The 26,616-nt window shown below is 31.5% G+C and overlaps 2 protein-coding genes across 2 annotated transcripts; both read left to right on the top strand.

Annotated features, from left to right (window-relative positions):
* The first annotated feature begins 1,313 nt into the window (after nucleotides 1-1,313).
* LOC114738650 (uncharacterized) lies at nucleotides 1,314-11,992 on the top strand. The gene is made up of 15 exons (XM_028926715.1): nucleotides 1,314-1,388; nucleotides 1,987-2,085; nucleotides 2,580-2,723; nucleotides 3,661-4,530; nucleotides 4,842-4,914; nucleotides 5,004-5,077; nucleotides 6,032-7,124; nucleotides 7,218-7,513; nucleotides 8,303-8,409; nucleotides 9,115-9,265; nucleotides 9,903-10,055; nucleotides 10,832-10,994; nucleotides 11,116-11,327; nucleotides 11,427-11,642; nucleotides 11,766-11,992. The coding sequence occupies exons 1-12, from the start codon at nucleotides 1,314-1,316 to the stop codon at nucleotides 10,964-10,966; spliced, it is 3,270 nt and encodes a 1,089-aa protein (XP_028782548.1). The 3' UTR covers nucleotides 10,967-10,994; nucleotides 11,116-11,327; nucleotides 11,427-11,642; nucleotides 11,766-11,992.
* An 8,651-nt stretch (nucleotides 11,993-20,643) lies between these two features.
* On the top strand, nucleotides 20,644-21,917 carry LOC114739082 (cytosolic sulfotransferase 15). Its single transcript, XM_028927140.1, has one exon. The coding sequence runs from the start codon at nucleotides 20,667-20,669 to the stop codon at nucleotides 21,711-21,713; it is 1,047 nt and encodes a 348-aa protein (XP_028782973.1). The 5' UTR covers nucleotides 20,644-20,666; the 3' UTR covers nucleotides 21,714-21,917.
* The last annotated feature ends 4,699 nt before the right edge of the window (nucleotides 21,918-26,616 follow it).

The following is a 26,616-nucleotide window of genomic DNA, read 5'->3' as shown; positions in this document are numbered from 1 at the left end:
CAATTTTTATATTTTGATTTGAAACAATTCGGTTCTTGTAGTTTTGACTCGATTATAAATCAGCCTCTAAAATTTAACTCAACAACTTTGTCATGATACTTTTAACAATTTTGTAATTTAGCCCCTTGTTTTATTAGCCATATAATTTCATTTTCCTAAAACATAATGATTAAATTGTAAAATGGATAAAATTATAGGAATTGAGTTACAATGACTCAAATTTCAAGGATTGAATTACAACCAAATCAAAACTACAAGAACTAAGTTGTACTGAGTTAAAATATAATGACTGAGTTACAAACGAATTAAAACTATAGGGACTAAAAAATTAATTATTTAAGAAAATAAGTTGTAATTTATATATTATTTTTAAGTAATTTTAATGAACTTAATTTATACTATTTTAGTCCTATTTATAAGGCATTTTCAGTATTTTTTTACCGAATAAAAAAAAAAAATTTTAACTGTATTAACTCTTTATTAAAATATGACAACTTTCTAATTTTACTCCTATTTAATATATATATACATTTCAAAAAAATAATTATTTATAATATAATAAATGAATGACAAAATAGTACATTTATGCTAGATCTTTAAGAAAATAACTTACAAATAGAATAAAAAAAATGTTCTTTCTCTACTTTATAAAAAGATTAGAGGAGCATATTATAAGACTCCTGAGGGAGTAATAATTAAGAGGCTTGGAAGTCGGGACTCTAAAATTTACCATGCCATGTGGCGTTGCTCACAAAATGTGACTACTAAAAACAATGCTGAAGTTAACATGTTACTTGAAAGTTGAAAGTTGAAAGTTGAAACTTCTAAATTTTTTTTTGGCCGGAAAACTTCCAATTTTTTATTAAAAAAAAAGCCTATTGCTTGAGAATCACATTTTAATATTAAACGGGATAGATTTAAAAAAAAAAAAAAGACGGATAAGATGGGAAAAAGTACCGAGAAATAGACAAAATGGTAACAATAAACCAGTGCAGGCCTCGGGCCAACAAAAAAAAAAAAATCAACGACAATCTGCATTGAAAGGGCGACCGCATTTATAAATAATAGTAATAGTAATAATAAAGAGAACATCTGTTTTTGGTTTATTATAAAGAATTATTGTTCAGATTTAGAAATACAATATCTATTTTACATAATTTAAAATTTATATATTTATACTTATTATTTTTTCCCCTCACAAAAAAATTTCAGTAGATGATACATTCAGTTTTGGCGCGTCTTCACCCAAAGGGTGGCTCCATTTCGCGCCAAATTTTTCTTCGTCGAGCTGCTTCTTCCTCGGGCTCTCTTCCATGGCGCTGAGCTCTCCCCTCACTGCCGCTTCTCAGATGGCGAGCTTAGGGCTTCGTCCTCCCCAGTTCTCCGAGGTTAGAACACTTGTGATGCTTTATTCATTCATGTTTTTGGATCATCTGTCTTGCGCTGATTTAAAATCAACAGACAGCCGATTTTTCTTTCCCTCTTTTATTTTTTGTGCGAAGTGTGACCATGAATTGCGGTATAACTGTCGTCTTCTTCCTTGCTCTTTACATGTGATCAATTGTTGTTGATCTCCGATATTCTCGATCCTTGGGATTCGAACCTTAATTCCATTTGGAAGCACATTTCTTGTTCGAGCTCCAAAGCCGGAATCCTAAATTGATACCACGATAAAGAATCTTTAGTCTTTTAAATACCAAACTTCTTCCAAAGATTTGTTTTCCGGGGAAAAATGTGTCCATATGTGGTGTATGGTATATAAATGCTGAAGATTTTAATTTTTTGAGATCCATGAGTAACATAAAAAACAACAATACAAGTATATTTCTTTTGTATCACCAATTTACTTCTTTCTTTATGATTTTGAGAGATGGTCAAATATATCAAAATGTTACTTCTTTTCAATGTACCCATACTGGCTCCTTTTCACTTATAATTTCGTTGCTATAATGGTCAATTTGAAGGCAGCGCATGCGTATGTTACAGGATGTAGCTTGGGTTCCTGCTTGGTTTCAGAATCTTAGAGCAGATGGATCTTGTGAATATGTAAAGGAGTCCCAAATTCATTCCAATGAAAAAGTGAAGGTTGAAATTTTATTTTCCCGTTTTTGCTCCCTCTTTCATTTTTTTTTAAAAAATTTTTGGTGGATTTAAATGCAAGCTTTACCCTGGTTTCATAACTTGTTTCCACACAAGTAATCATTATTTTACTTTAACGTTGGTTACTTCCAATAGTGTTAGTAGCTTTTACTTGACCAAATGAATTCAAATCTCCTTAATTTAACATGGTATCGCATTTATCTTGATATGGAAAAATTTGGGGTCATTTGGGTTTTAGCAAATAGATTTCTATCAGCATTTCCATGGCATTGGAATAACCCCAAATAAATGCAAAAATCAAAGTTGTTAAACTTTGAGGCAGACTCACAAATTTACCTGTGAATATATGTACGCTCTAAACTCTTAGGGTCTAAAATGTAACCCTAAAGCCCAAGAACAATTGTGTCTTTAATTTAGTTTATGCTCAGATTACTTGTGCTGATTAGCCTGGGTGTCTCTTTTGTCTGAAAATTATCTAGGATCTGGCAATTTCTCAGGAAAATTTTGGTGAGGGCAAAGACATCAATGCACTATCAAGGGAAGAAGGTGGGTACAAGAGCTGTCATTTGTTCTTATCCGGAGAAGATAATTCTCCCACTAGTCCTGCTTCATCTCCAGGAAATGTAAGTTTTAGTTCTCTTGTTCTTTTATTTTATTCTTTTCTTGGGTACATGGGGTAATACTACTGATCTTGTGTTGGTGCATTCTTCTGACATTTTTGTCCGTGTATAATCCTCTGATGTCAATACAAAGGGGAGTTATCTTATTTATTTCTTTGTTAGTGAAGAGTGTTTAAATAAAGGAATTTATCAAATAATTTGCTTTCTGTTTATCTTCCTTAAACATTTTTTAACTGCTAATAACCGTTCTTTTATTGTTTATTCAGAAGAGTCACCTCATTTTAATTGTATATGAATTATTAATTGATACTCCTCCGGTCCTTATTATAAGACCCAATTTGACTTTTTATTTGGTCCTAATTATAAGACCCAATCCATTTTGTCTCTTATATTTATGTATTTTTTTCCAAGATAATCCTTCTAATAATGATAGTTTTAACCAATATACTTAATTAGTAAGGCTATTTTAGGAATGACAACACTTATTTATTATAAATAACCAACTTAACTTACTTCCTTAATCTCCTCAAATAAGTCAATTGGGTCTTATAATTAGGACCGGAGGAGTATAATAATAGATATCTGTACATGCATTTGCTACTTGCCTCAATTTGCTGGACATATCTAAGACTTTACTGTTGGAAGAAAGAAATTGCAGGGCTTCTAAACGCAGTCTTTGTAATATGTCTGATATTCATATTACGATGGAATCTAACCGCACCTACCTTAGGAAGATTATCCTCTTCTTTTAAATCGATTTATCATCTCCCAGCAGATGCATCTGTGCTCAGTGACCTAAACAAACTTATCTGGAAAAATTTAAGCTTATGAAATGAGTTAAAAAGGTCATATTTCCAGTAATTGGAAAATTGATCGTACTGTTATATGTTAAAGTTAAAATTCAACACTAAGGTTTGCTTCATCTGTAAATATTTCGCAGGAACAAGTATTACACTTTAGCCTGCGCCTTTCAGGTGTCGATCCACTGTTTTCTCCAACCCAGGGTTTGAATACATCTAATAATTTAGCTGCATCAAGTAAAGTTCTGTCAGTGCAACCAGTTAAAAATGCTGTTGATCTTGGAGAGAATCTGCATTCCATGATGGATGACTGCGCCTCCGAACAGAGTATTTTGCCTTGTTCCATTCCTGAAACAGTGAAAGTGGATGGTCCAAAATGTCCTGATAATGTTGATTCCGTTAGAAAACAGAAAGAAAAATCCAAGGTCACGAGCTTTAAAAATGCAGACATCAGTAATGCAGTTGAACTTTCTATTGCAGCGTCTGAGGCGTTGGTCATACATGAATTAGTAAAGATGAAACCAGTTTCAGAAACATATCCTGCTGAAGCTGTACTTGAAGTAGCCCTCCGTGTGAAGCAGGCTAGGCTTGAGGATTTGGAAGACGGCTTCCTTTCTTCAAACGAGGAATCTGATTGGAGTGATTCTCTTTCTGATTTGAATGATGTTAATATGGAAGATGCTTATGAAGATGTGGGGTTATCTTCTGGCATCTTCCCTGAGGAACGTCAGAGTTCAGCAACGTCTCAAGTCAAAGACATCTCTGATGCTGAAAAATATCATGGATGTGTTTATAAAATTAGAGAGCATATATCTCAATTTGTTAATTTAGATGATAATTTAGCAAAGAAATCATTAGAAGTCGATGCAGAGATCGATATGCAGCCAAAAGAAGACCCACCTGTACAGTCTCTATGTTGTGAGAGGGATAAGCATTCTGATAACCCTGGTTTGGGTCATATTTGTCATCATTTTTTACAGCATACTTCCAGTGTTTCTGCCCAAAACCAGGTAATTACGCATCCTAGTCTTTGGCTTTCTGGGCCATCACTCACTGAAAAAAATCAGATGTTTATTCTTTGAAAGTTCAACCTTATTACATGCCTTGTTTATCCATTGCATTGTACCAGTGACAAGTGAATTTGGAAAAAACTAAATGTTAACACGGAAACAAATACAGACTTGTTCTTCTTTCCCAATTGTAGTGGGTATCATCTCTCTGTTTCGCTTAGTAGTATGCACAGAATTATGCCACTGGTTTAGGGTCAACTTTTTTATCGTCTTTAATGTAAATAACTACTACCCGGATTCTCACTATTCAGGCAGTTGGTCCAGCTGATTCAGCTTCAAACAGACTCCAAAATAACGTCAAATATTCACTGGTTGGAAATACCAGTAAGTTTTAATTATTTTTTGACATTATCCTTTGATTTTGCTGTCTCTAGAATTTATGATCATATATTTTCTGTTGAGAAATTTTTCAGAAAACGGGATTTTGGCAAGTTACTTGATTCCAGACAGGTTTAAAAGCCGCTGGTTAGGTGGTTGGACAAGTGAGGTATGTCTTTCATTCATTGAATCCTTTCTATGAGTCTCACCAATTTGGTCTTTTATATATGAATCCTGTTGAAACAATCCCGGAGAGTCTGACTTACACCATTGATTCCTCCCCAAGCCTTCCTCCTCCTGACTGAAAAATAAGTTCGTTGGATCTAAAATTTGATATTCCCTTTTGGAATTTATAGTTTTTCTACTATTAGTAGCTCGCGCAATGGTGCGATGAAAGCTAACTATTTTAGTGAACGTAAGGTTTTGGCATGCCATTGTGGTAGATCAATGTTGGATATGTTGACTAAACCAAAAATTCATGTGGCTAAAAGGGAAACAAAATTCCGATGGAAGCAGTGGTTTGTTATAGTTTGTATTTTATTGTTGATATGAAGGGTCTGAATTTTAGGGAAAAATGGTAACTCCTAGGACTTTGTTCTACGAGGAACTCGCTACTAACAATTTTGGAGAACTGTTCCAGGAAAATACATTATTTTTTTGTCTTACAGTGTGTCATAAATCATTATTCACCATCGAATTGCAAGGATGCCAAGCTGTTTAGGATTTCAAGGGATACCAACTTGCCTATTCCATTTTTCTGAATGCCTAAGTCCTTATTCCACTATTTCCTAATCAGATGCTCTAGCCTCATGGAAATGCTAGGTTTTCATGTTCAACCCATTCTATGTCTTGCAGGAGGTTAAATTGTAATAATGATGGATGGCAGTTTGTATCATCATTTTCTTTCATTTATCAACAGTCTGCTCAATTGGTTGTTTTAACTTGATGTACACTATCACTGTACTTTAGACTGAAATATATGCTTTTAGACTTTGGGTTAGTTCTTCAATATTTTAAAATTTCTAATGTGTCTCTAGCACATGCGTATGCTAATATGGATTTAGCATCTTGATACCGTTATTATTCTTGATGGCTTTTGTTTTGTCTTTCACCTATTTGGAAGGAATTGGATTCATTCCTATGCAACCAGAAAAATGCAGAACGTAATTCTAAGTTTTTCATCAGAGAGACAAGTTTTCTTTCAGAATCTGCTGGTGATGTTCCGGATGAGAATTCTTGTGTGCAAAAACATGACTTTAAGGGTGGAATTGGTTCTCAGTCAAGCATACCTTATGAGACCTTGCACAGAGCTGATGAGGGCATATTGCATTCTCAAAATGAGGCCCAATGCTCTAATCTGTCACTGGATGACCCTCTTTGTTCAGTTGTTCCTTGTAGCATTCCTTCAGAACTGATCAATTCCAAACCTCAGAGACAGGATATTGATAATGATTTAAATGTCTCCCCCATTCCTGAACTTGAAGTTGACAATTTTCAGAGGACCTCAGATCATAATGTGGCATCAGAGGATAGAGATGAGCAAATAATGTCTTCACCAGATGGAGAAGATATTCCAGCCACTATCAGAAACAAGGTTCAACAAACGCCTCAGATGTTGACTAGTGTTGCTCAAACTTGTCGGAAACAGTTGAGGTCTCTTAAGACTTATAGCATGATTATCCCTAACCAATCTCTTTTCCGAAAATGCAACCAGGCACTACTTTCAACTAATCAGGGGAATGGTATTGCTGCCCTCTCAGATAAAAGGAGTTCGAAGGGTCTCTTTGCATCCAATTTCCCGGACGGAAGCAAAACGATGCAAAATCATGATATCTTTGATAATCACAAGTCAAATACAGAAATGAGATACGGGAAGAGAATCGATGATTTAAAAGAAGCAGATGAGAGTGGCATTCCAGCGGAATCATCTGAAGAGAGGGCAGCAACTCCAATTCTAAATGATAGGATAGAACAATCCTTGCTGGGTCCAGAGATTGTTGGGAATGAAATCGATGTGGAGAAACATAGAAACAAGCACTTACCACCGAAATCTTTCGTCCAGCATCAACAGAACAACATTAACAAGTTACAAGCTGACTGCAATGAATTCCATGGTGGACATGTCGGAGTCAAAAAGCATGTACGTTTTTCAGGGGAAGAGGAGCGGCTTCATCTGAAAAGGACTCTCTCGAAGTTTGAATCTTCATATAATAAAAGTAAACACTATTTTGTATTGACTGTGTGACTTATCTTTGTGTTCTACAAAATGGGTGTGTGAGATTACTTAATTTTGCGCTCCAATAATGTAGGTTCGTCTGTCAGAGCAAAAAGAAGAAAAGCTTCCAAGTCATTGGCAAATTTTGTGCCCCATGTGAAACATTCTCTAACAAATTATTGCAGAAAGGTAAGGACGAAATATATATTTCTAGGCACAGAATTCCTTCTCACTGGATTATCTAGTCAGAAGGAAAGAGACATGGAAGCACTTATAAGAAATTCTGGCGGGGTGGTTCTTTCTGACATTCCCTCTCCTCCAATTTCGAGGAGAAAGAGAAGTTCTACATCCTCTCGCCAACAACTTCCTGTTATTCTTTGCATGAGAAAGGTTTGTTTTCAATCATCAATTAATGTTTTGGCTATCTTCGTTAATATTTTAATAGCTCCACAATTATCAAAGATTATTCCCAAATTCTCCTGTAGGACTAGACATAATTTGGTGTCTTGTTCTGAAATTTCTGAGAATTTCCAACAAGAAAATGTAGAATCGTCTGTTGTCTATAGTAAAAAGTCTTTCCTTGACGCCGTATATTTACAGATTTGCATTGGGTGCTCATCAGATCTGAACTGTCCAGATTTGATCTGAACAGTCCAGATTTAATTTTAATTTTATTTTTATTTTTTTAAAATAATTATTTTAATAGGTACAAGATAAAAAATGAAGATAATCTCTTAATTATCATTATTTAAAAATATAATTTTTTGTATTTTAAATAATTATTTAAAAATATTAAATCTGGACTGTCTAGATTAGATCTGGACAGCCCAGATTGCTCATCAGGTGATGAGCATCGGGTGCTCATCACCTGATGAGCACTGAATGCAGACGCGTTTACAATGGCTTTATGTCTGAGCTCCCATGTTATGTTGTTTTATTGTAGTTTTTAGTTGTGATCTTGTAATGTCGTTTTGATACTTTTTTTTTTTGGGGCTCTTTTGACCTTGTAATGCTTTCAGCTATTCCCTTGCATCACACCCAATGAAACAGGCATGAAATCATAGATATGAACAAGAAGAAAACTATTTTAAGAGGACCTAAGAGGCAAGAGTAAAGAGTTATAATTATTGCTTTTTCGCCTCCTCTACTATATAATGTTGTCCCTTTTACTTGTCTCAGCTACAAACCGCCAAATTCTTGTATGGATGTGCCGTTGGAGCCTTGATACTTAAAGTTGATTGGCTAACTGATTGTATTGCTGCTGGAACTATTGTAGAGCCTAAGAAGTAAGTTACGTTTTCCCCTAGTTCTGCTTCGGAAATCTGCGAACTATTGTCTGTTTTTTTTTCCCTCCCCACTTTCGCCTTTTTTTGGGGGTAGCGTTGGGGGATATTGATTACTAAACCTCATTGTAAATCTATATTCAGTGTTAGCTTTGACGGCTTAGATTCTGATTTTTTTTTTTACTTCAATATTCCTAATACCAGAAGATTCTCACATTTGTAAATCTTGATGGAACTGAAATAGAATTCGAAGAATGGCAGTCCTTTCCACCCATTATCAAGTTTGGCATTTCTTCCCAATTTAAGATGTGAGGCAAGCTTTCAATGTGGGAATAATATAAATTTGTCCTGAAGTGACAGAAATAATGTAATTCCCATGAGAATTTTAAATTTTCCATGGACAACAGAAGATTCACAGACCCAACTGCAGCTCCTGGTGGACAACAAAACTCCAACACCACCTTATCATATAGAATGTGATTGATATTTTCTGATTTTTAGGGTTAAAACTCCAGAATGAAATTGTGGTTTAAATGGATTAACAGTTCTTTCATGCCACATGTGCTGAGTTATCTTTTCCTTTTCGGTGGATTTTTCCCCAATGCTTGGCAAGTTGACAAAATTCTCCCAGTCAGTGTACACATTTGATCTGAATCTCCTATCTTAATGATCACATCCAATTAATTGCTTTTAATTTATCTGCGTTAGATACATGATTCTTCATAACCGGAATGACATGAAGTTGACCATAACAAGAAGGCTAGTTCGTCATAATAACCTAAAGCCGATTTTTGAGGGAGTAGGGTTCATGCTACATGGCAAGCATAATTTCTGCACAAAATTGGCGAGTATTACCAAGGTAATGGTCTTTTATTCCCCCCCCCCCCCCCCCAAAAAAAAAAAAAAAAACCCACGGCCTTAGAGTTGGAGACCTGAATAACTTGACAGCACCGCTATTTTTGCCTTGGCAGTCTTTTCCCTTTTTTTTTTTTGGGTTGAACTCAACTATATGCTCTTTGATTTTTTTTTTTTTTTTAGTAATCTTGTTATTTTACTATTCCTTTTCTAAAATATGTGTCATGTCCAGCGCCTCCGCATGGGGAAGGGATTCTAGCTAAATCCAATATGAAACCATAAAATCAAATTTCGGTTTCTTTCTGCTATCATTCCACCTGATGTAGGGCGCTTAATGATAACTGATGTCCGATTGATACCTCTGAAATCATACTAAATTCCTTGAATTACTCTAGTTGCTGAGATACACAGTTATTGCTTTACCACTAGCATCATGTCCGTCTTCTAGCTGGCTAGTTTTATAACTTGCGACTGCGAGTTAGCCGCACACCACTATATTTTGTTGCATGTTAAGATGCTACCATGGCCATCGTCTAGTTAGCTAGCTGTACAAAAATGTCCATCCTTTACATTCTTGCATATTAATTAATACCTCCTCTTTTTTTTAAAAAAAAAAAAAAATCTTTTCATTTGCTGCCCAGCATGGAGGCGGACAGGTATTCAAAACCCTTCAGTGGTTAGTTAGGAGTATTGATGAAGGAAGGATTTCTGCGGGAGCTATTATTGCCGAAGATAAACCTTCTATATCTCGTCACTTGAAATCATGTGCCTTGGAGAAGGGGATTCCTATTGTGGTAAGAAATTAAGAATATAATTTGGTTTTTATGCTCTCTTCAATACTGACTCGGAATTTTATAGTTTTCAGTACCCGACTTGAGTGATGTTGTGTGAGAGATTAGAGGAGAAAGTGATCACTCTTATATCATAAATAAATGGTCAAGAATAATGAAAAATCGTCACCAATTTGTAATGAACGTCTTTAACTTCCCCATTAGTGGCCTTTGCATTAATGTTGACCATGGATTTGTGATCTTGTGGTGATTAACTGTTTATTTCTTCCATTCACCTTTTACAAAGATCACTTCTCTCGCTTGATCTTTATATATAAATGGACAGATCAATTGACACTCATGTAAAATTGAACATTTTTATACTTCTCACTATTTTATCATTGGTGGTAATTTCATTGTTCCTGTAAGATCTAGCATGCTAAGTTTTTTTTAATTAAAAAATGAATAACTATAAGTAATCAAATAATTGGTAGTATCCAGCCAAAAAGAAAAAGCTGATAGTTAAAAGAAGTTCATAATGCGTTATTTTTCTGTTATCAGTACCAATATAATATATATGTAGATTTTTGTAAACAAAGACTTAGTCACAAGACTCATGACATTTAATCTTAGCGGGGATTTAGTGAAAACCCATCCTCTACGAATTTGTTATTGCTTCAGTGTCAAGTGATCCCTCCCCTTCTACCCGCCCCCCTCTCCTATGCATCTGAAAAGAACTCTCGGAGTTTGGATACTTGTAGGCATACATGCATGTGAACCTAACTTGATTTCCTTTGCAGCCTTTAAGTTGGATCATTAAGAGCTTATATTCAGGGGAGCTGCTTCCTTTCACAGAAGAAAATCGTCCATCTCTATTTCCAATAACTAATGTCCTAGAAGTTCCAGATTCTATGGACATGAGTGAAGAAATATAATATTGTTTCTGCAGCAGCAATTTACTAGGTAGCATTTTTTAACCTAATGATGACTATGTTAAACCATGGTTTGGTGCATACAAACTTTACATTTTACTATATGCTTTCTTTTCTTTTTCTTTTTTTTTTTTTTTTGGAAATTGTGGCAGGATCGTGAGATATGAAATTAGTGGTGATGGTTGAGTACACTTCAAAGTGGTTGCTTTAGTTGACATATCCATCAACAGGTGTTACATCAAAGTGGAAAGGGCCGTAGCTCTCAAGCACCCAACTCGGCTCAAATCTGAATTAGCTGGAATCCAATGTGGCTCCAAATACCAAATTCTGTCACCAGGAAGAGGGAAGGAGAAGGTGCATCCAAGTAGGACCTCATCCTTTGCAAGTCACACTGATGCCTTACCCTTTCTCTTCACATTTTTATCCATGTCAGTGGTTTTTACCCTGTGTTGTTCTTTTCAAGGGTCCAATACTAATCTATGGAAGGGCTCTGCTTCAAGTTCTTAAACTTCTAAAGGATTTGCTCTCCCTTTCGTGAAAGCACTGGATTCACAAGCTAAAAGAGTTCTGCTCTATTAATTTTGAGCAACAGGCAACCCTAGCAATTTCATCAATGCGAACCAACTGGGTATAAGTGCAAAAAAATTCCTGCATCGAAATATGGAATTGGACCTACATGGTAATCTTTAACAATTCCATCTACCCCTTTAATTGGCTCAAAGTACTTTTGGTGGCAATGTAGCCTTCCAACTACCTTATAACGTTGATTTGATGACTATAAACTTAAATATCATTCTTGCAGTAAAAACTTGGAGAGTCAATGGATAGCACAGATGGATTCTCAGTCCAGGTATGGGTTGATCCTACTGTTTTGGCCTTCTCATCGGCCTTTTTCAATTGTTAGCGAAGAGAAAGAGTGCTGATTTTTTTTTTCCCCAGCTTGAGTTTAATTTCTTTGAGGAGCATCATGAATTAAAAATATTATATGGCATCAAATCAACATGTGCGGATATCTTTCAATTTGTTCAAGAAGAGCTGAGGTCCTGATGATCATATCATTGGAGTGTTTGGATACCCTGGAAAGTATTTCTCAAAAACACTTTTTCGTAAATTGAAATAAACTCCTCTATATATTTACCTCGCAGACTGTAAAATCACTTCTAAAATCATAGTTTGATTTCTATCTAAATACCCCTCGTACTACATTAAACAGAGGTGCTTCTTATTCAGTGTTCATTGTTGTCGTAGCTATTTTATTTTAGTAACTTTTTCATGAGTCATTATAATGTTGATAACAGTTGTGAAGAAGAAAGATTCATAGGATATTGGAAGTCTGATGAAAACGGATAATCTTATTTTAAGAAAAGAAAAATGAATACACACATAGTGCGCTTAAAAAGAAAAAGGTATTTGTCGGCCACCAAATCATGTATTCATGGGATCCATCATTTCAAGCATCCAATGCATTAAAATATGATGCCCATTTTGCAAATTTTTTTCATGTCAAACGTGATAGATAATCTATCACCTGGATGAATCAAAGGTATGGCACGCATTCTATTTTGATGTGATTTATCTAAACTTCTTTATTGATATGTTGATCTAAAGTTGGCATAAAAATGGAAAGAATCCACTAACTAATTTAGAAGGCTGTCGAGTCACGCAACCAAAATTTGGCAGAATCTAATAGGCTGTATGTGGTCTACTATTTAGAACCCAATTATTTGTTGGGGAAAATGACACAACGGGGCCAAATAAAATGACTCTTCGTTCAGTGCTCTCAAATTTGGAAATATCAATATTACATTTCATGAAGGGGAAAAAACAGAAAGAATTACTATGAGGTGATGAAGAAGGAATGTGATCACCAAAAATTTTCAATAATAAATTAATATCAATTTTTTGCATGTTACTCAATTGTTATTTATTATTAGTGAACACTAACAAATATGAAATAATTCCTCCGAAAGTTGTTCATAAATCTCAAGTAAGAAATTTCTAATTTTGATTATGAAATACAATTTTGCATGTGAAATTTCTGACTGAATAGGGAAATTTTGGCTTTTTTTTTTGGGGGGGGGCTGAAGTCCTGAGTTGATATTTTCAAAAAGAATTTTAGAGCACGAAATTGCAATAATTCGTCTTATTTATTGGTCAGAAAGTGTGATTTTCCCTGTTATCCAAATCTGTCTATTTAAGGCTTGTTTTAAATGGTGGTGTGAGCATTTGAAAATAACTTGTTACTGATAATTTACGAAATACGATATAAACATGTCATAAGAGTTTTTTTTTTTTATTCGCGTGTAAAGGGACTTAAAATAAACTTATCCAAAAGAGCCTCTAATATATGGAGACATCTATTCAACCAATGGGAGAGTAAAGAACGTTGACCAAAAACGAAAATGTGAGAAGCGCGGCTCTCTATTAACTATCAGCTCTCAATATATCCAACGACCCTGAATGACCGCTCTCTGTCTTCTGATCCAAATATGACGCATCCGGCTAATTTTGCAATGTGAAATTCATACACAATTGACAAGCGAGTCAAATTAATTTTTTATAGTTTAAAGTAATTTAAATAACTTCTTTAACCTTTTCAAATTAGTTAATTAAATCTTGTATTAAAGATTGAAGGTAGTACTTTTTTAAAAGAATTTTAGATCACAAAATTGCAATTTTTTTGGTGTAAATTCAGAGTCTTTCCAAGTTATTTTGAAATTGAAACTAATTTCTGTTAGACTAAAAAGATTAAAATTAAAGCCATATCAACAAGCAATATGTAGGCTTCCGGATATTTGAACCTGTATTGTTCTCTTTATATGTGAAAGTACTTAACATCTCAATCAACAGTTTATTAATAGAGCATGAAATTGCAATTATTTGTGTCAAGTGTGATTTTCCCTTCTCAGTTTTTGATCCAAATCTGTCTATCTAATATCTAGAGGCATTAAATTCAACCAATGGAGCGTGAAGAATGTTACTCAGGGTCCGTTTGAATTAGCGATTGGAAAAGTAGTTTATTGAAAAAATAGCTTATAGAAAAGTGAAGTTAGGTAAAAGCTAAATTGAATAAGCTGAATTGTGTTTGGATTGGAGTTCAGAAAAGCTAGTTTGCAAAAATGATATTGGTAAAAGGTTGTTTAGATTATGGTTGAATAAAAGTAAATTTAGTTGTAAAATGACCAAAATAAATATGAATTTTAATAAATAATGAAACATTATTAAAAAAAATATTTCACATAATACAATAAAATTAAAATAATTTAATATGAAAAATTCAAATTTATAGAGTGAATTAAATTTTAACACCTTAGAGAAATCATAAAAAATATCTTAAATATAAAGTGAAACATGAAAAAAAAAACTAAATTGAGATAATATAATAAAGAAGTGAAAATCTCTTTTTAAATCATGTGACCTAAGTAGGAGTTTGATAAATTTAATAATTAAAATCAAAATTTGAGTTATTTAAATGTCCAAAAGAGATTTTTCTAAAAAAAAAAAAGTTAATTAACTATCAACTCTCAATAAATCCAAGCTCCCTGAATAACCACTCTGTCTTCCGTTTTTTTTTTTTTTTTGACCGGAGAACTCTGTCTTCCGTTCAAATCTTACGTACCTAGCTAATGGCTAAACAGATAATATGTACTCTTCCTTCCACAGTATGAAGCGATTCTGAAAGAAGTTACCTTTAATAGTTTATAATGCAATTTTGTTTTAAAAATATTTTTTCACAAGCAATTTTAATTTCACTATTAATTCCCACAAAGTCCTTAGGTGAATATACAGCCAATATCTCTGGTCCAAAAAAAAAAAATATACAGCCAATATCCTAAATTATTTTTTTAGTAGCACTCAATAACCTAAAATAATTTTTAAAGTGACTTTACCATTAAAATATTAAAAGTAATTAAAGATTAAGGTTGAAAATATAAAAGATAAGTACCAGAAATATTTAAGATAATTACTGAAATATTAGAAAGATTTTACTTAGTACTAAAAATAACTAAAGATTAGAGTTTTTATCAACAAGAGGATTGTGGTTGAAAATTACTGGGAAAATTAAAAACTAATTATTGAAAATATTCTACATGGGTACAAAAAATACCAAAAATAAATACCTTAAATATCAACAATAGTGATATACGTAGTAGTATATATTTATTATAAATAAATAATTTAAGTAATATTTTTAATATCATCAAATTAGTTATATAATTTTTATGTTAAGAATAAAAGCTGGTACACCCTCCTTCCCTTTTTATAAGAAATAACATTTTTATCTTGTCTCTAAATTTTCAAACCTTATGAAATTACCTAAATGCGCTTCATTATTTTTTTTTAAATTATTGCCACATCAATGCTCTAAACCAGTTTTTGATGGCCAAACTCGGGTGATCAGTCGTCAGAGCTTGACTATTTTTTTTAGTTATTGATTACATTTGTTTTTAGAACTTTGATAATTACTCTTGTTTAGTTGTTGACTATTCTAGTATTGTGATTATTTATTTTTATTTTTTAAATTTTGGTCACTATTCTTGTTTAAATATTGATTACTCTAATTTCGTTATTGATTATTTTTATTTTAAAAATTCAAAAAAATACATTAAATGTTGTTAGAGATCGAATGACTATGTTTAGTTATTTATTATTCTTGTCTAATCAATAGTTATATAAAAGTAGTCATCAGAATTTTAAAAATAAAAATAATCATTCATAAAACTAGAATAATTAATAGCTATATGAAATAAAAACAGTTATCTAAGAAAAAAGATAATATTGTTATTTTATAATATTTTAAAATAATATAAAAAGTCTGATTTGATATTTTAAAATTCATCCACCTTAATTTGTTTTATACTCATTTGTACGGTATTTTAAGTTTTTTTTTCTCCTTAGAATTTATTACATGCTGTCATGCGGATCAAGAAAAGCCAAAATGTCCTTCCTGTCGGCGCCCGTGCTTAACGAAACGTTGTCTGCTTCTTGTTGTGGGTAGCGCTGCGCAGAGTCCGCGGCTGCGTCCACGGCGTGCTCACCGACACGTCGTCTAAAGCCAGCCGACGACATCTATCCTTTTTTGGTTTTTGGAAAAATAATTGTAAAAAAAATTAAAAATTACTAAATTTTAAATCAGCTTTAATAACAATACTTGATAATACTGAATTTGTAAATAACATTTTGTTGACATTCCAACACTTAGCAATATCTAACTTTTTTTTTTGTTATTTTCCTTCTTTTTTTTTCAATTTCATGAATCTCTCCCTTTATTTTTATTTTTTTAGAGAATTTCACATCTACTGCTGAGTTAAAGAATGGAGCGCCCAAATTTAATATTTTAAAAAAGAAATGTTGACTTTCTTTTTTCTATTTATGTATCATGATAGTCCTCCAGTGCTAAATATAAAAGTTATTTTGTAACATAATATACAATATAAAATATATCTTATATTTAGAATCAAAGGAGTAATAATTTTTGAAAATATTAAATCTAAATCATTTTTTTATCCCATAGTAAAGATGGGATTATGATGAGAAAAGAAAATCAGGGATTTTGAGAGGATCTCCTTCTCTCCCTACCATTCTCGAGGCTTCATGGGGTTCTATTTATGGCAAAAAAGATGTCAAAAGCTTACACTCTTACTTATTACTAAATATAAGAAAAATATATGACACTATTTTTTATCATAAATACAAAACTTAGTTATGAGTTTAATTTAATTATCAATATAATATATCAATCCCTTTTATTTTTCAAATTTATAATACTTTTTTCTCTAAAATATCCTTATTAATTGTAAAAGGTTTCTGGCAAGAAATTATTCAAATAGACATGATTTAAAAAAATAATTTAGAAAAATTAACGCACATTTGTCATAAATAATCAATTTAACTAATTTTTTTAATCTTTTTAAATCAGTTATCTAATTATTATATTAAAGAGCAAAAGTAATAATTAATTTTTGCCCATTCCATTGTCTTTGGGCCTTACTCTTCAATAATTTTAACAAATTCCCAGCATGCTTTTGTTTCATAAACGGCACTTTATCATGGTCATTAGTTTAAGTAAAAAGTAAAATTGGAAAGTCACACGTTTTTATACAAATTTAAAGATGTTAACTATCCCTTCTTACCGCATAGTAGTATTTTGTTGGAGAGGAATCGAAACAAGAGGAGGCTCCGCTAAATTCAATTTTACTAAAAACAAATAAGTGAGGCTGTAAAAAATTTAATAAAGAGATTATATTAGACAGAATGGTAAACCAATAATTAAAAAATTATAACCTTTTTGTTTAAAAAAAAAATCGAACTCTTTAGAATCGCAGCTCCCCTCTGCCCACCCCCCCGACTAAACTGATTCTAAGAATTGTAAACCAAAATGTAAAAAAGGGTTATCTCATTAAACTGGTGTTTATTTTTTTCTTAATCAATGCTATTAATTTGAAAATTCAAATTTTTTTTCAGACTAAAATACACAAAACTTACCTAAATTTTAAGTCAGTCGCATATTGTCTTCCTAATCTTTAAAAATTTAAATTAAAAATCCTGATATTTCATGCTTTGACAATCATCAACTCTCTTGCCATGAAAATTATCGTGTTCATGATTTTTGTCATGTCATATTTTTTTTATTATTTACCACTTTATTTAAAGAAATAATATTTCGTATTTGACATGTAATTTTATATATTTTTTATGCTTAAAATAAATAATATAAAATACTCTAAAAACCTTGAAAATATTTATTTAAATATGTATTTGTTAAATAAAAGTCTAGAAAATGCTTAAAATTACATATCAAATGCCACATATTATTATTTAAATGAAATGGTACGTAATAAAAAAATATAAAAAATGTGACACGTCAAATACTATTAACTCTTACGGAAATTTTAACAGTATGGGACTTGATAGCGAAAACATGATATATCAAGATTCTTAATTTAAATTTTTAAAGATTAGGGAGTTGATGTGTAACCGATCCAAAATTAAGGGGTGTTTTGCCTACTTTAGTCTTTTTTTATTAAAAAATCCAACTCTTTTTATAGACTTTAAACAGAAGTTTTTTCAAAACGAATAACTTATATTTACAAATCGAAGAGTACAACATCAATATCAGCATTTACTTTCAGACTCTCATGTAACTTACTAGGAGCTGACGGTGAATCTTTTGTCTTTTGGTGAACATGTGTGACAAATATAATCTTTTTTTTTTCTTTTTGTTAAAGTAACAAATATAATATTATTTCTGATCTTTAATATAAGAGCTAAATAATTGATTTGGAGATATTAAAAAAATAATCACATGAATTGGAACTACTTTTTTGTAGGAAATCATTTTAATCAATAAAATATTTTTAAAAAATTATAAATATAAAAAAATGAATTAAAATATATTTATAATCAAATCCAATATCAAATTAGCTTTTAATTTATATGAAGGATCCAAGGAGGTAGTATAATATAGTTCCAAGGTTAATAAATAATCTGGAAGAGAAGCAAAGGACAACATTATAAGATCTTTGAGACAAGGCAAATCTTAATTCTGAACCTGCTCCCACAGTCCCACCCAATCAATAAAAAATCTCCTAAACTTTCTTACAGCGCATTGATTATCACTAAACTCATAATAATAATAATAATAATTAGTAAAAATCTAATCATAGGGTTGGCCCCAAAAAAAAAAAGAAAAAGAAAAGCTAATCACAGGATACGATTTTTAGTCCCAAAAAAAAAAAAAATCATCGGATAGGGGTGTCTTATTTTTCTTTTGGATAAAACGCATAGGGTTAATTTTAAGGAACTGTCTGATCATAGAATAGGATTCATGAAAAAGATCGCATCACTTCCTCCATATGAATTATTTATGGGAAGCAGTTAATTATCATTTATTATTAATTTTATACTTCATCCAACCTTAAACATAGAAGTCACATACCCAAACTATTAAAAATTAGTTAAGTTAATTATTAATAATAAATGTATGTTGATTTTTTTAAAGTTAAATTGCATCAAATATCCCGATATTATTTTTTTAGTTACATGTATCACTATAATCTTGAGGGTATTGGATGCACACCAAAAAAAAAAGTGTTGAATGTACTATAAAAAAGATTAAAATGTTACATGTACATAAGAAAAAAGATCGAAGTGTTAAATGTATTTTTAAGGAAAAAAATACTCTTTTAATCATTACCTCATTAGTAGAAATCCCTTCAAGCGTTAAAAAAACAAAAGGAGACTCCTTTAATACAAACAATCAATAGAAATAGTTTTTTGAAAAAAATAAAAATAAAGATGCATCCAGCATTCTAATCTTATTGTCTATATGCATTTAGTATCTTGATATTTTTTTATTATACATTTAGCATCCTAGTCTTATTTTCCTTGTTCATCCACTGCCTTGATATTATTTTTTTTTATTACATCCAGTATTTTAAGTTTCAGAATACTAGATGTATTAAAAATAAGATTAGGATGCTAAAAAAATAAGATCATAGTGTTGAATTTACCATAAAAGGAATCAAGATGATGGATGCACCTTTATTATTAAAAAATTATAAATTTAAGAAAAAAAAGTATATTAAGATTTTATATTTATGAATAAAATAAACTTGTTAATTATTCGGATTTTGAAATATTTCATTGTCTCGGAAACTTATTGGCGTAAGCGCCCAAGATAGGCAACTAATATTTCAAGAGACCATGACATACCAAGTCCGCATTAAAGAATCCAATAACTAATAGATCTCAGGTTTTTTTTTTTAAAAAAAATCTAATAGATCAAATATGCATAAAATAGGCTGGCAAAATAAATGCATAAAATTTTTGGCCAAAAAAAAAAAAGAAATGCATAAAATTTTTGGCCCAAAAAAAAGAAGGGCATAAAGTAGCATAAAATGACACATAAATCCGACAGATTGGTATGTCAGAAAAAAATTATTAGTAATATTTTAGAGTATTTCTTTCTGAGAAAATTAGTTAAAAATATCTATTTAAAAATTTTATTGGTTAATTGGATCTGAGTGCAATTCATTTTTAAGGGTATGTAACTTTTTTTGTTTCCAGTGCTAATGCTCATTGCAGGCGATGAGCACATCCAATTTTAAAATTTTCAACTGATAATTTTAAATAAAAAATTATTTTAAAAAAAATTAAAAATTAAGAGTTTGCTTTTGTTTTGGATCCTATACCCATCATAAAAAAATGTTTTAAAAAAAAGTATTAAAAAAATTAAATGTGGATTGTCAATATTAAATCTAAAAGATTCAAAGTTAATAGCACCAACACTAATTTCTTTTCAGTTATATATAAATGACTTCTATTTTGAAGACTTTTTAGTGCTCATTTGCTTTAACTAATAAATTTTTTAGACAATTACTTTTAACAAAAAATTTATATTGCTATTTTTGCCAACATATTTTGCGGTGATTAAATATGTTGATTTCCGTTTTAAGAAAAAAAATCATTTGCAAGTAGATACAAGTCATGTACCAGTGTGACATCATACCGCCATGGCGCCATGTAGGCCAAATGAAAAGATCTTATCGTCCTTCTCTGCATGCGCTCAACGTGTTCAATAAACTTTGCTTCCACCCGCAACTTCCATTTCTGCTATAAAATAGGGCTTCTTCTTCTCCGAAAATTTGCAGAACCAGTGTGTATCTTCTCTTACTTGTTCCTTTTTCTTCTGCTCTCTCCAATGGCTCCAACGCCTGCGACGACCCACTTCCCAAATCCCCAGTCCAATAATCGTGATCATAGAGAAGACATTGAAGTAGAGGAAGGGCTTAGCCAGGAGCTTAAAGATCTGATTCTCTCTCTTCCCAGAGAGAGAGGCTGGAGAACTCGTTATCTCTATTTCTTCCAAGGATTCTGGTGCCAGCCTGCTGAGATTCAAGCCATAACCTTCCTTCAGAATCACTTCCAAGCCAAAGATTCCGATGTTGTTGTTGCTACAATCCCTAAATCTGGCACCACTTGGTTGAAAGGTCTGACTTTCGCCATTGTTAATCGCAAGAGCCTTTCGCCTTCTTCGAAGGACCACCCTCTGCTTCATTCAAATCCTCATCACCTTGTTCCTTTCTTTGAGTATACTGTCTATGGAAGCCGTGACCTTGAAGCTCCTGATCTCTCAAGCTTGCCTGATCCAAGGCTCTTTGGCACCCATCTACCGTTCGACGCAATGCCTAGCTCGATCAAAACCTCTGATTGTAAGATAATCTACATCTGCAGGAACCCTTTTGACACTTTTGTCTCTTCCTGGATTTTTGTGAACAAAATCAAGCCAGGGTCTGTCCCTTCATTGACTCTAGATGAGGCCTTTGATTTGTACTGTAAAGGGATTATTGGGTTTGGTCCATCTTGGGATCACATGCTGAAGTACTGGAATGAAAGCAGGGAGAGACCTAACAAGGTTTTGTTCTTGAAGTATGAGGATCTGAAGGAAAACACAACTGATCAGCTGAAGAGAATTTCAGAGTTCTTGGGCTGCCCTTTTAGCATGGAGGAGGAAGAAAGAGGTGAGATTGATAGCATCATCAAGTTGTGCAGCTTTGAGAAGATGAAGGAATTGCAGGTAAACAAATCTGGAACTTTTGCTAGGAACTTTGAAAACAAGCATCTGTTTAGGAAGGCTGAAATTGGAGACTGGGTAAATCACTTTTCACCTTCAATGGTGGAGAGATTATCCAAAGTCATTGATGAAAAATTTGCTGGGTCTGGTCTGTCATTTAAAGTTTCATCATAATTCTGAGTCATATATAAAGTGCTTCATCTTCTATTAACTCATTGCAGATGCAATAAATTTCTTCTGTGTTTGAGAGTGCTCTTCTTTAGAAAATAAATTTCTTAATTTCATTATAGAATGTGTGTGTATATACATATTTATGTAACCAAATGCATGTTGTCAGTCTCAAATAATGAGCTAATCGAAGTTAGTTAATGGTGTTAATAGGCTTCTGCATCATCTGAAAGTAAATAGTGAGCGTGTTTGATCTGTAAACAGTGAAAAAGTTGTGAACGGTTTGAGAAGTCGTAGGACATGTACAGAAAACTTCGAAAGGTTATGCATGACAGATCAAAAATAATAATAATAAAAAGGAAAATAATTGTGAAAAGTTAAGGATCATTTCAAATTTATCTTTCTCGGTTGTAATGTGTGGCCAATATAATTCAGAGTTAAGGTTAAGAGCAAGAGCAAGAGGTTTGAATTGTCCCCACACAGCTGCACGTGGGTTGCAGAAAACCTTGTTCATTTGCCATCAGAAATAGGCTGCATGCGGGATGGGTCCCTTAAAGCTGTGTGATAGTGAAAGCTTTAAGCTTAGGCCATTTCCATATCAATGTAAATAAGAACGACTTAAGAGGAAAAATCAGCTTAATTAAGATTTTTATGGGTTCATAATCACATCTATGATTTTAATATAAGTTGATTTTTAAAAAAAACATTTGGTATTTTGAATTAATCTAGAATAAAATTGCTTTCGATTTACAAAAATATCAAGGAAGGCTAATATTTAATATCATCAATATAAAATATTAAAACTATAAATAAAACTTTACTGTTTATAAGTTATGATGTTCTTGAGAATCAAGGAAGACTAATTTTTTTAGGCTAGTATCATTCTTGATTCTTATAATTTAATCAAATTTTAGTTTTTATCATTATAATTTCAACTTATAGCTTTTCATCTCTATAGTTTTTTTCTATTTCACTCAAAACATTAGTCCTTAGAATTTTATAAGGGCATGGATTTGAGTTTAACAATGTTAATGTTAACGCCTTTCAATATAACCAGCAAAACCAAAACTAATCAAGAGTATAAAAACCAGGCAACATAACTGCGTAGTAGAGTAACCGACAAAATCGATTTATAGTGGAAAAATCAATTTTCTATAATAAAATTTGATTTTCAATATTTGAAGTAATACTCTATTTTTCTTATTTTTAAATATGATTTCATCAATTTGAGGATTTAATTATTTTTAGTGGGTGTAGCTTTTTTAAAGCTACGTGCATCACGCCATCGCATATCTTTATCGATGTGTAAATAATGACTTTGGTATTGGAGACTTTTGCACATGATTGGGAATATGTCATTTATTGTTAAAGAAGAATTGCGCTTACTAAAAATAATCAAACCAAATCCTTTTCAGAAATTTTTTTTTTTCAAAGGGAGACTTTTCGCCCATTTTCATAACTTTTTTTATTGGAATTTTTTTCTGATTAAAATCTAATAGTACTCGATTATAATATGATAGTGCCAAATGTAATATAATAGTATAAAACAGTGCTAAAAGAGTGGGGCAAATCAACATAAAATTTATAACAAACTGCAATATTCATAAACTATATAAATGATGAAACTTATTTTTAAAACTTCGTATAATGCATGGGATAATGACAACTTTAGTTGTAAGGGTTGTAAGATTTTCACTGAAAATTCCAAGTGCCAATACCAAATAGGAATATTCCATATTTGGATGATAATCATGTTGACACCAGTTAGAGCCTAATAGACCTCATGCCAAGAGAGTTGCAGAATATTGATCCCAAAATAAGAGAAAGAAATGGCAACATCAATACGAAATAGTGACACTGATGCCTACTATATTTGCCAAAATATGAACCATCCACTTTGCATCACAAAGCATTTTATCTGATTTATGATAAGTGGTCCATATCTTTGTTGGCTCTCACAATCCATCATTTTAATGTGGGATGATAAGTGGTCCATATCTTTGTTGGCGCTCACAATCCATCATTTTAATGTGGGAGAATGACCCACAGTTTTTGAAGAAATAAAAAAAAAATAATCTCTCACAATTTAAACCTCTTTAATTTGCAAATAAAAATGCCAAAAAAATTTTTAGGTACTAAAAATCATGCTTATCTCATAAGATACTATTACTTGCTTTTTAATTATATTTTTTTTAAAAATTTATCCAAACACTCTATTTTGACGAATTATTAGCTTCCTCCAATCTTTATTAGAAGCTTCAATTAGCTAATTTGTGTTTAACAAAAAATTATTAAAAACAATTGATAGGTAAGAAATATGGTTGATGAAATAGATCACACCTCTTATAAAATTTAAAGCTTAGAAATAGGACTGAAGGGAGTATACTTTTATTTTACTCAATGTTAATCCAAATACACCGGTAGGTTGAAGCATATGGATGCTGCTTATGAAAAACATGGTTGATGGTTTCAATTGATGTAATAAATATCCATACAAGACTTATCAAGAAGTGATTCAATCAAATATATATATAGGTGTTTGAATGAACATTGTAACGTGTAATGAAAGATGTTCTTATAGGGAAAAATGAGAGAATTATCAAGAAGTCCTAAGAAAAAAATTTAATTACTATAAAGTTTCAATGATAAGTAACTAGTCTGAACATGTTGTTATTTCCTACTTTAGAACTTATCATTACTTGCTCTTTATTTGTTGATAAATTTTAAGGTAATTAAATCCTTTTTTAAGACTTAATTGTGATTTCCTCAAAACAAAAAAAAGCATTTAAGATGACAATAGAAGCTGGTTCCCAGTCAAGCAAACCCATTTGTATCCACAAGCAGTTTATGTGATTAATGGTATTTGGGACACCTTCTTGCTTGTGGCTCCCCCAGGCTCTTGTCTTGTCTCGCTGCATCAGTGTACCAAACAAGAAAAGAAGAATTACTTTGAAATATCAAGGAAAAATATTATAATTACTAAAAAAAATTCTAATAATATATTTGAGCAGTCTGAATCTGTTGTTATTTTTTATATTAAAATTTGTTATTGAAAGTTGTTCTATAAAAATTTTTAGTGATTATATTCTTTCTTAAAAACTTATGGTAATTCTCTTCAAAAAAAAAAAAAGAAAGTCCTTTAACTCCTGTAGCTCTCTTGTTTTATTGCTCCATCCCCATGTCAATCTCTCCCGCGACACCATGGCATTAAAGAGGTATTTGAATAAAAATTAAATTATGGTTTTAAAAGGGATTTTATCGCATATGAAATATGTATATGTGAAAAATTTTGTCTCAATCTGCAAAAAAGCACTTTTTTAAAAATGTTTTTAAGTGAACCAAACACTCTCTAAGTTACATTTAATTCCCATCTTTGATTAAGAATTTTGGATATATGAACTGAATTAGATTCCATATTTTCTATTCTCCTACTGAGTCTGAAAAAAAGTTGTTTTCAGTTAAAAAATTAGATGAAGATGCATCCAGTATTTTTAAAAACAAGAAGTTAGGATCAATATTTGATTTTCTTTATAAAAGAAATAAAAAATCAACACAAGTAAGATTTACATTTCTCAAAAATCATATGTTTATAATGCTGAAAAATTAGGATAACGATATGCGCAAATTGTTTTCAGATATATGATGAAAAATGTGAAGATATTCTCATCATCTTCACCTTTTTTTATTATACATGTCAATCATTGAATAGAAATGATTTTAACGTCTTAGTCTAGTGTTTTTTTTTTGGAGGTGGTTAATGGTTTGGTAAGAACCATTTTGCAAAAGTTCCTTTCTTTGTTTTTTTTTTTTTAAAATACTCCTCCGGTTCTTAATATAAGACCGATTTAATTAATTTGATTAGATTAAAGAAGTTAGGTAAGTTAGTTAATTATAACAAATATGACATGTTTTTCCTAAAACACTATAAGTTAGTTAATTATAACAAATATGACATGTTTTTCCTAAAACACTATAATAATCTTTCTTAATATCCTCCCTTCCTCACTTACTTGATTATAGTTGAGAGAGTATTCATAGAGGTACTTTAAAAAAAAATGATAAATATGAAAAATAAATCTTATATTTAGGACTAAAATTAACTTAACAATTAGATTATATATCAAGGACCGAGAAATAACACGTATGAGCTGTTAGTTTTGTCTGGGTCATTTTTCTTATTATTTATTTGTTTTTTTTTTCCAGAAACCTTGGAGAGTACTAAGCCATTAATGAAAGAAAATTAGAAACTAAAACCCTAAGAGCCCTTCTTGAATCTTGATGATGATGACCACGATGATGTTTGTAGATGATATTACAAATGTTTAATCGAGATTGTGTGATTTCCTAATAAAATATTATAAATTATCCTTATTTGAATGTTTGATGACTAACTTTTTTATGAATTAAGTTTCTTTTTATTTGAATTTTAAAGAGTTTGTTTGATTTATGTTTGTGTATGTAATATCAATAATTATCGTTTGGAAAAAGAGTTGTTCATAATTCTCAACTCTAACTACAGTTTATTTAAAATCATAATCCAATCCAAAAAAATGGAAGAAATTCACAATTACTTTTATTAAATATCAAGAGTAGACCTGCATCAGCACACAGATCGAGATTGTTTTTTTGTCGTTTACTAACACATGTTTTTTTTTAGATATATTTAGCATCCCAAATCTTTCATTCTAGTGTTGAATAGACTATAAATAAGATCAGAATATTAGATTCATTCAAAAAATAAAATCAAGATACTGAATGTTATTTTAATTAATTTTGAACACTTCAAATTAATGAGTGTGCACTAATGAGCAGATATGGGCTTATTTAAGAAAATTAATGTGTGCGCACTAATGAGCAGATATGGGCTTTTTTAAGACTTTGGCTTAGCAAAAATATGCATAACTAGGCT

Source organism: Neltuma alba, unplaced genomic scaffold (genome assembly GCF_004799145.2).
Source record: "Neltuma alba isolate B1F8T4 unplaced genomic scaffold, ASM479914v2 tig00002811_pilon, whole genome shotgun sequence".
In the NCBI taxonomy this organism is placed as follows: Eukaryota; Viridiplantae; Streptophyta; class Magnoliopsida; order Fabales; family Fabaceae; genus Neltuma; species Neltuma alba.
The sequence above is the reverse complement of the archived record's forward strand: the minus strand, read 5'-3'. Positions and strand labels throughout refer to the sequence as shown.

Bases quoted from the DNA above. Each gene is read 5' to 3' on its own strand.
- LOC114738650 (XM_028926715.1), top strand. From the start codon at position 1,314: ATGGCGCTGAGCTCTCCCCTCACTGCCGCTTCTCAGATGGCGAGCTTA. The intron at 7,514-8,302 runs GTTTGTTTTCAA...TACTTGTCTCAG, and splicing joins TTATTCTTTGCATGAGAAAG to CTACAAACCGCCAAATTCTT. The intron at 9,266-9,902 runs GTAATGGTCTTT...TTTGCTGCCCAG, and splicing joins AATTGGCGAGTATTACCAAG to CATGGAGGCGGACAGGTATT.
- LOC114739082 (XM_028927140.1), top strand. From the start codon at position 20,667: ATGGCTCCAACGCCTGCGACGACCCACTTCCCAAATCCCCAGTCCAAT.